General features: G+C 55.9%; 1 protein-coding gene and 1 non-coding gene across 3 annotated transcripts; both read right to left on the reverse strand.

Moving 5' to 3' along the window:
- Window positions 1–77: 77 nt before the first annotated feature.
- On the reverse strand, window positions 78–11,304 carry BUD23 (BUD23 rRNA methyltransferase and ribosome maturation factor). 2 transcript variants are annotated; one of them, XM_004761665.3, is made up of 12 exons: window positions 11,195–11,304; window positions 11,060–11,097; window positions 9,084–9,179; window positions 8,911–8,993; window positions 8,717–8,813; window positions 6,455–6,551; window positions 4,913–4,963; window positions 4,237–4,322; window positions 3,986–4,031; window positions 3,767–3,825; window positions 472–561; window positions 78–342 (listed from the first exon to the last, which is right to left on the reverse strand). In XM_004761665.3, exons 1-12 carry the CDS (start codon window positions 11,240–11,242, stop codon window positions 288–290), a joined length of 846 nt encoding a protein of 281 aa, XP_004761722.1. In that variant the 5' UTR covers window positions 11,243–11,304; the 3' UTR covers window positions 78–287. The 2 variants fall into 2 exon arrangements, with proteins under 2 accessions (XP_004761722.1, XP_012916513.1); XM_013061059.2 differs by lacking the exon at window positions 11,060–11,097 and having other exon boundaries at window positions 11,195–11,264.
- LOC123390740 lies at window positions 831–963 on the reverse strand. Its single transcript, XR_006605308.1, has one exon.
- Window positions 11,305–11,311: the final 7 nt, after the last annotated feature.

Here is an 11,311-nt window from a genome sequence, read left to right on the forward strand (position 1 = left end):
TCAGGCAGTAGCCCTGACCAGTGGAGGAACTCAAAAAATGCTTTTAGGGTCGGATCTGGAAAATGCCAGAACCACAGTTCCACGGAAAGTGGTTTATTGCTTTTAGAACAAGAACTTTTGTTAGTGAACAACAATGGTTAGAACTTGAGAACTTTCCTCTAACAGTATCTTGTCAGCTGACGAAGTAGGCACTTCAACAGAGAGAAGTCCCGGCGTGCAACAAGGCGTGCGACAAGGTACGCGACAACGGGCACAGCCGGGCCGTCCCAACACGCCCCGCTCGCCGCTCAGAAGCGGGGCTTGCGCCTGCGGCCGGTGTACGGGGTGTCCGGTCTGACCTCCCTGTGGCAAGAAAGTCAGAGCCCAGTCTCAGAAAACAAGGACCAAAGGACCCCCAGTACCCCTACAAATGCAGGGGAGCCGTGAGCAGCCCCGACCCCGTCCTCCCCAGCAGCCCGGCCCGGCCCTCACCTGCCCTGCCGCCTGCGGCGCGCCTTCTTCTCCAGCACCCACTGGCGGCTCTTCCTCACCAACCCGCGCCTGGCCATCCTGTACGGGATCCTGTGCGGGAGACACGGCTCTGAGGGGACGGAGGGCCTGCTTCGGTGTGTTTACTGGTCAGGCGCTGCCCGTGGGGCAGGCACGGAGGAGCCCCACTACTTTTGGGGCAACACAGGCCCGGGTCAGCTCCCGAGAGCCTGGCACCATCCAAGGAGAGCCAGAGGCCCCGTCCCCGGTGCAGCCACTTGAGCCCCTCACGTGGCCGTGGGGTCGGCACGCCTGGGACAGACCACGCCTGGGACAGAGCACACGCGGGCTCCCGGCAGCTACGGTGTCGGAGGCCGGAAAACGCGGCTGCCAGCTCACGGCAGCCCCGACAATGCTCCTCCAGGGCTGATCTTGGCCTCTGGCCCTGGCTGAGGAGAAAAGGGAGCCCTCACACAGCCGCGTGGGAGAGAGGCCCTGAGAACACGGCTGTTTGCCCCCTCCAAACAGCTGGGATCAAGCGGCTTCCAGCCTAACTCCTGCCACGGAGGGCTGCTCGCCACCGGCGCAGCCGCCACTCCCCGAGCACCTGACCGCACGACCCGGGGACGTCCCGTGGCAGCTGAGAGCCAGCCTCGGCCCTGAAGAGCCCACGGCGGGGCTATGGCAGGGGCAGCCACACGGGGCAGAGCGCATGCAGAGGCCCAGCAGCTGCTAAAGGAGCGACACGGGAAGGCAAAGCGGAGCCTAGGAAGAACAAGACGGCTGCTGAGGTAAGCGGGAATCTCTACAGGCAGAACGTGGGGCAGCCCCGGGACCTCGGCGCCACGGGGCAGGGAGGCCCTGAAAGGATAGAGCAGAAGCTTAGGGGACAGAAGAGTCCTGTGCGCCCGGGACGAGAAGGAAGGGCACCCAACGGGATTCCGCGCGTCCGAAGCCCACGTTCCCTCCTTGCCTGGGGGCCAGGCCATGTCCACCCCGTCGCTGCTACGGCTCATCTGTTCTCACCTAACACTGACGTCCGAATCATCAAAAGTCAACCAACCACCCACCCCCCCAGGCGCCTGCGCAGCTCAGTGCAGCACGTGACTCTGTTTCGGCTCAGGTCACGATCTCGGGGTCCTGCCACCAAGCCCCAGCCCAGGCGCTGTCCTCGGTGTGGTCCGCTCGGGATTCTCCGGCCCTCCCTGACACTCCCGCTCTCTACACACTTACACGTATCAATACACAATAAATACATAAAAAAAACCTACTTAAAAAAAAAAAGTATCTCAGAATCTCGCCTTATAAAAGGAGCAAGCGTTGTTGTCCCTTAAGTAAGCAGGGGTCAGGGACAGAAAGTGATCTAGACCCTTCGGTGTGTGCAGGCGAGGGGGGGGGGCACAAAGAAGACGGGAGTGCGCCCCCGACCGGGGGGCAGGAGCCTGAGGCACCAAGTGCAAACCAGGAGGCAGCTGCCACATGGGGGCCGGAAGGGCAGGACCACGCAAGCGGGAGCCTGGGGGAAGGACGAGCTGGGGGGCCAGCCGTGAGCCACAGAGGGGACGACGGGAGAGCCGTCGGGGCAGACGAGATGGCATGTGCCCCAGACGGAAGGTGCCGAGGGCAAAGTTGGTCAGAAGCGGCAAATGCCACAGGTGGACTGTCGTCAGAGCCAGAGAGAACGATCAGAAACGACAGGAACGGGAGAAGCCCCAACTATGCGCCCCACAGAGCAGCACACATCTCGGAGAGCCCCCCAGATCCCCGTGGGAATGGGCTGAGGAAGCTCAGGGAACCGATCACGGTGGGGGGGGCGGTTCCGGGGGATCAGAGGGCTCCAGTCTGTGGCGGACACAGGGACACACGCGTGCTCTTCGGCACTGCGGCCTTCCAAACTCATTCATTCTCGCTCATTGTTCCTCTTAAAAATATCCATCTTAAAACCTTGGGGCTTTTCACTCCCATCAACCACAACAAAGAAATAACCACCTCTGCTGCCTTACCATCCGTTATCCAGCCAGGGAACCCTGGACACCGCTCACGGACCAGACCTGCTCTGACATCAGGGACATACCCGCGGTCCCCGAGTTCTCCTTCCGGGTGGGGAGACCCCCGACCACCCAGGAAGCAAAGGTGTGGGCTTCAGGGCAGCGGAAGACGGAGGGAAATAAGGGTGAGCAGAACTCAAGCAAGGACACCGGACAAGTGCCGAGACGGAATCGCCTTTGGTAGAAAATGAAGGGACCAGGAAAGGACTCGTCCTGCCGCGGACGGAGGAGAAATCCAAAGGGGTAGGGAGGCCCGCGCAGCAGTGTCTGCATCAGGCAAGGGCGGCGGTGGAGGCTCAGGCCGGGGACGGGGCCGCCGCCTGTCCAGACGTGGGCACCAGGGGCGACAGGACGCGAAGGACTGGCTGGAGCGGACGTCAGAACGACAGGACCAGGGAGGGGGAAGAGTGGAGGGAGGGAGGCTTGGGGTGAACGGCAGGAGCTCGGCTTGGCCCCACACACGTGCGAAGTCGGGAATGGACACTCGGCGGAGGGGGGGGGGGTCAGAGGCTGGAGGCGGGGCTAAGGCCGCAGGCAGAAATCTGGAGCAAGGGGGCTAGGGCTGGAGGCTAAGGCAGCCGACAGAGAAGGGGGCCATGCTGGGCGCCCCAGGGTGCTCGGAGAAGGAAGAGCCGGCGAGCCGAGGACCAAACCGGGGTGGCGGGTGGGAGGCCGGGTGAGGAAAGCGTCAAGGGAGCGAGAGGCCTTGTCGGTGCCAACGGAGCAGGGGGTTAAGAGGACAGGAGAGCGCAGACCCGGCAGCAGCCACAGGTTTGGCAGGACAGAGGCTGCTGTGGCCTTGACCACAGTGACCGGTAAGGACAGGGAGGCAGGAGTGAGAGAACAGGGCGGTGCAGCAAGAGGCAGGTGTGAGATCGGATCCACGGGGGAGCCCCCACTCAGGGACGGCGAGCTGTCGTCGGCGGGTTCGGGACAGACGGTGCAGCCCGTGTGCGAGCGCATGGGAAGGAGCCCGGAGAGCGGACAGGAGCGTGCGGGAGAAGGGGCACGGGGGCGTCCAGGTCGCAGGTGGGGAGGGAAAGCAGAAAAGAAGGCCGTGTGGCTGTCCGGGGACATCCAGCAGGGCCCCAGCCGCCCAGCCTGAGGCAGGGGCAGGCTCAGGCCTGGGAGGGCTCCCACTCTGTCACCACTGTGGCGCCACTGTCCCACTTGGACCTGTGAGACCTCGTGAAAGCGGAGCGTCGCCGCCTTCCTCCAGCCCCGCCTGCCAGCGCCGGCAGCCGCTTTACCTCTCACTCGTGAACTCGGACTCCCTGGTCTCCTCTTCGTCATTGCTCTCGTTCAGGGCCTGCGGGGACCAGAGTGCTCTTAGATTGTCCTGGCGGGCTCCACAACTGCCTGTCCCACCCCAAAGAGGCCGGGCCACCCAGGCCTAAGCCCTTCCAAGGGCTCAGCCCCACAAGTGAAGAATCCTAAGGCCACGAGCCTGCAAACTCTGGGTCCCTCACCTTTGGCAGAAAGGTTGAAGGCCCAGAAAACAAGCAGAGGTAGAACCTGAAACCAGAAAGTAGAGTGAGGGCTGGGCTCAGAGAGCTTTCGTGGGGGGATGCTGGGGAGAAGACCTCAGGCACCCTCCCTCCCACACACAGGTGCAGAACGTGACGGCCCTGGGGACCCAGCCCCGCTCGCCTCTGGCCGGCTCATCACCCCAACACCCTCTCTGCTCGGCGTGGGCAGCAAGTGAGGCCCCAGCACTCACTTCTTGGCCTTGGCGCTGTTGGGGAAGTCCACCACCACACCACCGGTGAAGCCAGCCTTGGTGGCCTGGGTCGTGATGAGCTCCAGCTGAGGAGAGAACAGCGGCGAATTTTGTGTAGACCAAAAGCTACACGAAGGACAAGGCAGGCCGGAACCAACAATGCCCCTATCTTCTCTCTAGCCCAGGGACCCATCTCCCCCACGCCCATCTCAGGGATGAAAGGCCACCACGGAGGCCACCACGGAGGGCAAACTGGTTCACGTGAGGACTGGAGACCGCTCCCCACCTGTCTTTCAGGACCTGCGCCTCTACTCCTCAGCCCCACGGAGGACACTCCACAGCAGACAGCTTTGCTCTCCTCTCAAATCCTCCCCAATTTCTGTACCTTTGATTACGGGAGCCAGAACTAGCCGGTTAACTGAGACACGCGTCTGTTGGCAGACAAACGTCCTTATCCCAACTCTCTGCCCAGATACCACGACGCTCTTCCCTAGGATGACGGGTCATAAAACGTGCCAGCAGGGGCTGGAGGAAGCCCTCCCAGAGGCTCGCTCCCTAGTTCCCCTACCAGTCAGCAACAGGTTCCTTGTTCTGTCCCCTCCCAGCAGGAGGCAGGTGAGTGGGGAGCAGGACAGCTTCTGGGCTGTCCTAGCCCTCTAGGAACCGAGGGGCTCACCTGCTCTGAGTTCTCAGGGTACAGCTGCAGGACGGCCCGGGCTCCACGGACCTGCAAGCGACAGAAACATCACTCTCCTACAAAACCACCATGGGCTCAGGGCCCAACGCTTCTCCGCTCCTCGCTCACTCAACATCTGAAACCTCACTCGCTACACGACGCTGTTCCTAGGGCCTGGGATACAAGCTGGGAAGAGAGCGAGCCCCGGAACTTGTGGAGCTCATGTTTGAGAGAGAAAGGCTGCCAGTTCACAGTCCTGATTTAGTGCCAAAAAAAAGAATATTACAGCAAAGAACAGTGAGTGCCAAGAGACTGTTGGGTTTACTTTTGGTTCAAGGAAGGCCGCTCTGAGGGACACCTGAGCAGAGGCCTGAAATGTAGCGGGCGGGGAGCCGGCTACACACAGGAGGGAAACCACTTCGGCAGAAAGGCAAACACAAAGGCCACCAGAACCTCGGATTAGCTCCCGCGCGCGTGTGACGGAAACCACACGCCGCACAAGCCCAGCCGGTCGCCTGCAAAACCACCCATCCTAGGAAAACCAGGATGAGGTGCGGAGATGAAGGAGACCAAGAAACATCTAGGACCGTTCAAAAAAGTGAAAGGACTCAATTTTCGGACTTAAAATCTCAAACTATCTTCTAATCCTGTAACACAACCGAAATCAACAGTATCAGTTACGAGGACAAAGTAAAGCTTAATAAAAGCTCTGTGATAAACCACCACCCCGCTCCCCATCAGAGCATTAGCAGTAGGGGAGGGAGGGGTGGGAGTCAGAGGATGCGGGCACACGGTGAGCCCTGGACACGAAGTCTCTGTCCTCGCTCTGGGGACTCCATGCCCCCAAACCAACTTCCGATTAAAATACAGTGCAGGGGGGGGCACCTGGGTGACTCAGTGGGTTAAGCCTCTGCCTTCGCCTCAGGTCATGATCCCATCGTCCTGGGATCAAGCCCCGCATTGGGCTCTCTGCTCAGCCGGGAGCCTACTTCCCCCTCTCTCTGCCTGCCTCTCTGCCTACTTGTGATCGATTTCTCTCTCTGTCAAATAAATAAACAAAATCTTTTTTTTTTTTTTTAAAGATTTTATTTATTTATTTGACAGACAGAGATCACAAGTAGGCAGAGAGGCAGGCAGGTAGAGAGGAAGGGAAGCAGGCCCCCTGCTGAGCAGAGAGCTCGATGTGGGACTCGATCCCAGCACCCTGAGATCATGACCTGAGTCGAAGGCAGCGGCTTAACCCACTGAGCCACCCAGGTGCCCAATAAATAAAATCTTAAAAAAAAAAAAAAAACAGTGCAGTGGGGACACAGAACAGTGATCGGTCTCAGATTTTGATACCAGCATCTTCTACGTTTCGTTAGGGATGTCAGACCACTGAGCTTTCCTCTTAAGACTAAAGACCTGGACAGAAGTAACCATAGTAAAGTCCTGTCACCGTTCTTGGGTCCCGTGGTCCCATCTGAAGGGCTTTTCCTAGCGCGTCAGTACCTGCAGGAGGGATAAGCCGCCAGCCCAGACGGGAAGGAGACCTCTACTCACCAGCACAGAGTACAGAGAGGAGAAGAAGCAGTACAGGCGCTTGGCAGGGACGTCCGACTTCTTGTTTGCATTACAGAGCCACTGAATAGCAGAAATGCTGAGAAAGGAAGGGACCCCGTCAGGAGAGGGACCAACACGCGCTGCTCCCTCCACCACCTCTTCGAGGCACTAACATCATGCATATCCTTCAGCCCCAACCCTCCTGCCCACAGGTCTCTTTCTGGCCACGCGCAGATCCACTCCAGCTCACCATTCTACAACAGGACAGAAAAGAGTGAACAGGAGGTCAGCACTGACTTCCTTGTAGCCAGTCCGAACAAGTATTTTCTCAACCTTGTTTCTGCACGCATCTCGAATTTAAATTTACACAGCATGTCAAGGCTCTCTGCCACCTGCCCCTTCATTCCCTTCCTGTGATCAAAGGAAAACCCCTTTATAATACTTAACGCAAACACCCTCATTCATTCATCCTCCTCAATCGGTTCCTTTAACTGTACTCACTCGGCGTCTTCACCATCCACAGACCTAAAAGCCTCAAGCGCCTATTAGAAACCCCTCTCAGGTAAGTCCCGCTTCACTGCTGTGCACACACATATCCACAGAACCCCAAACCCCGCTTGTCCGTCCAAATGCCTCTCCCAGCTTTTTACTTCCCTCTACCTCTCTCCTGGGTCAGCGCCCCTCACTGCCTCACTTCTTCAACCATCTCGCTTCTCTCCTCTTAAATAATCTTCCCAAAGTACAGCTCTGATCTGGTCCCTCCCCAGCTTCCCATCGACTACTCAATAGAGCCCACACTTCTCAGCAGAGTTTAAAATTCCTTATCCTTCCCACGCGATCTATCAGACTCCTTTCCCCGGCCTCTTCTGTCCCCTGGTTCACACTGTTCCTTCACTCAGAAACCCTCCCCATGACTATCCAAATTCCTCAGGGCCCTCAAGGCCCAACCCAACCCCTCCTCCTTCTAAAGGCTTCCCTGTGTTCTCTGGCCTCTCCTCAGCACTGTGGTGGGCTCCACAACTCCCCAGTCACACTCCACACTCGACTTCGTGTTTAGTTGCCATGTCTTACAGCCCCTAATACGCCATGGAGAGTCTTAAAAGCTATATATCTCCACAAACTCCACAAACGCTTGGTACCATGTCCTACATGTAAGCAATGCCAAAAAAAAAAAAGTTTGCCAGGCCATCTCTAAAAAAACAAACAAATATCAACTTACTCCTCAAACACACAGACCTGATGGCTGACTGTTGGTTTCCCGCAGCTTAGAACAGCTCACCCAATCATTACTAAAAAGCCACGGCCATCCTTGAAACGTGGTTTCTCCCCAGTCTTGTTCCCAGATGTAAACTAATCCCTAACCCTAAAAAACCTCTTCAAATCCAAATTTTCCTGCTCACCCAGATCCCCACTGTTCAGGCCACAATCACAGGAGGAGGCAACCCCCCGGGGAAGGATTAAGGTTATGACTTCTTCCTTATCCCCTACCTCCACCCCATCAACAACACAGCACAGGAAATATTCAACAGAACTTGACCACAGAAGACAAACTTCACATTTCAGTCATTTCAATGTTCATGTTATCAAAGTACTATGTAAATGTCCCAAACTTCACCCTGACAACCCAGAAAGGGCCAAGTCACTGAAGAGACTGGAAAATTCTGGGCCACTCTCCGCTACAGAGCTATTCAAAAAGAAGGCAATTGGGACGCCTGGGTGGCTCAGTTGGTTGAGCGGCTGCCTTCGGCTCGGGTCATGATCCCAGCGTCCTGGGATCGAGTCCCACATCGGGCTCCTTGCTCGGCGGGGAGCCTGCTTCTCCCTCTGCCTCTGCCTGCCTCTCTGTCTGCCTGTGCTCGCTTTCTCTCCCTCTATCACTGGCAAATAAATAAATAAATAAATAAAATAAAAAGAAGGCAACAAGATGGCTGCTGGGGCCAACAAGATGGTCGCTGGCACGAACAAGATGGCCGCTGGCGCCAACAAGATGGCCACTGGCACCCACAAAATGGCTCCTGAAGGTGTGAAAAGACCCCCCCCCCGAGCAGACAGAGTATCTATACCAGAAGTACCTGAACCTGGCAGCGTAAGATGATCAAAGAACTAGACAGCTTCAAAATACCAAAAAAACTGACATAACTGGGGACACTGGTCTAACCTGGGGATGTGTATTTTTAAGTATCCCGGGTAACTCTGCAGCACAGCCAATTTGGGAAGCACCGATCTGCAGGACTAAAAGTAGGATGCAAAGACTCTTCTCACCTGATACATCCATCAAAGGAACCTGGTTTGAAGGGGATGCCCTGGCCCATGTCCCCCAGAAGCAGGTCTCCCTCAGTGTCTCGGTCCAAGGCCGCATCTACATGGGAAAAGAGAGTATCAGGGAAACAGACGATGCCCACTGCTCCACACTCATGAAGAGCAGTCCGTTCCAGGGCGAAGCAGGTCAGACTTACCCAGCATGGCAGGGCTGATGTCGATGCCTACCCAGTAGTGCCCTTCATCCGAGAGATAATCTCCACTCAGCCCAGAACCACAGCTGGAAGGCACAAACAGGAGCTCAAAAGCATGAGCAGCAAAGACACTCCACCACCACCTAGACAACCTGAACTGGGCCCCAGGATCTCACCCAATATCCAAGAGGTAACAGGGCTGACCCTCGGGCAGACAAAGGAGCTCCAAAGCTCGCCCAGCCATTTTGGTCTGGACATCAATCATCCGTGAGCTGGGAAGGCAAAAAACACAAACAAGCGATAAAAGAATTCTGAGCTAAAACATCACCCAGAGCAAAAGAAAAAAGGGAAAAAAAAAAAAAAAAAGGCAGACAAAGAGGAAAAGGAACAATCCCCCTGAGGTACTTTCCCTGTCACCATACTCAACTATTTAAAAGTGACCCCCAGGGCGCCTGGGTGGCTCAGTGGGTTAAAGCCTCTGGCTTCAGCTCAGGTCATGGTCCCAGGGTGCTGGGATCGAGCCCCATATCGGGCTCTCTGCACAGCAGGGAGCCTGCTTCCTTCCTTCCTCTCTCTCTCTGCCTGCCTCTCTGCCTACTTGTGATCTCTGTCAAATAAATAAATAAAATCTTTAAATAAATAAATAAAGGTGACTCCCAAACCCATATAATATCACAAGTTTTTTGGGGGGACACTAAATTATAACTCAACCCGTTGCAATGCTAATGTGAAGGGAACAAATCACCGAGCTCAATGACTAATCATTGGGGATTTTCAACTCAGTGAAGTTCTGATATGGTTATTACTTAAAAACACACTTTCTGGGCATGTGGGCGATTCAGTCGTCAAGGATTTGCCTTCAGCTCCGATCATGATCCCAGGGTCCTGGGATCGAGCCCCACGTTGGGCTCCCTGCTCTGCAGGAAGCCTGCTTCTCCCTCTCCCCCTGCTTGTGTTCCCTCTCTTGCGCTGTCAAATAAACAAAATGTAAAAAAAAAAAAAACAAAAAAAAAAACACATTTTCTGGAAGAATTACCCACCATAGTAGCTCTGTTGCGTAAGGCTCAACAGTGCACAACAAAAGTCTCTATCAGGGGTGCCTGGGTGGCTCAGTGGGTTAAAACCTCTGCCTTCCGCTCAGGGCATGATCTTGAGGTCTTGGGATGGAACCCTGCATCAGGCTCTCTGCTCAGTGGGGAGCCTGCTTCCCGCCCTCCCCACCCCACCTCTCACCTACTTGTGATCTCTGCCAAATAAATAAATCAAATCTTTTTTTAAAAATCTGTATCATTTTGTCTATGAGATATAGAGTGCAGGCCACATAGGACGGTGATAACAATGAAATACGTAAAATTAACTGTAGTAATACTTTACCCAACCCCATATACCTGATAACATGCCTTCCTTAACCCATTATGCTCTAAACATTCCAACACATCCGTTTCCTTCATATTAAATAATTCAAACTAAGTATTAATAAAATATTAACGTTTCCTTCATAAGAAGTGATTCAAACTGAGTATTAGTTCAGTCCATGACGACCCCTAAGAAAAACCGGGTCTCTAGTAGATGGGTCTACCCCAAGACCAGGACAGGGAATTCCACACAGCTTTGTAGGGGGAAGAAAGTTGACGCCGCTGCTTAAGGACAACCGGGGCCGGCGATTTCTGCCGACCTCCTGGGTCTCGGGCTCGAGTTTAAACGGGAGCAGAGAACAGTTCTGTCCACAGCAGCGAATCCGAAAAGGAAGGCTTGCGGGTCCCTGTTCTAGCTCTCCGCTCTTCCCCGCACCCGCAGTTCTTCGAGAACCCGAGACCTACAGACATTCTGTGAATGCGCCTTCCTTCCCCTCAGCGGCCCCCACGGCCCCCTGCCCATTTTACCCCGCGCTTCCAACAAGCGGTCACCTGAAACTCTGAAAACCCCCGGGAGACAGCACGCAGCATCCACCCCCATCTGAACGCTACTTGACGGAGGCCCGGAGGATTCCGAGCTTTTTCTAACGCTGACTCTCCCACTGCCCAGAACTGGAATCAGTCCCTGTCCCTCCCTTTCCCCGCAGCCCCCCAATTCTGCGCGCTTTCCCAGCCATGCCCGCTGTTGGGTCAACCTGCCGGTTCCCGACCCCCGACAACATGTGGGCTCCCCTTACTTGCGCACGTATTTCCGGGCTTCATTCTTGTCATAAAACTGCGGGAGACAGAAAAGAAGAGCAGTAGAGGAGGAATCAAGACGCGGCAGCCCCACCCGCGGAAAGAAGGGGATTCGCCGAGCAAAAGCCTCTCACCAGCTCCGGGGGCCCGCCGTGCTCCGGCCTCTTGCTGCGAAACGCCATATCCGCGCCTCAGCCTCGAGACTGGGACTGGCGTCCCGGAAATCCGCCTTTTATGTCATCGGCTCCACG

This window comes from Mustela putorius, unplaced genomic scaffold (genome assembly GCF_011764305.1).
Source record: "Mustela putorius furo isolate JIRA1106 unplaced genomic scaffold, ASM1176430v1.1 tig00000139_pilon_pilon_pilon, whole genome shotgun sequence".
In the NCBI taxonomy this organism is placed as follows: Eukaryota; Metazoa; Chordata; class Mammalia; order Carnivora; family Mustelidae; genus Mustela; species Mustela putorius.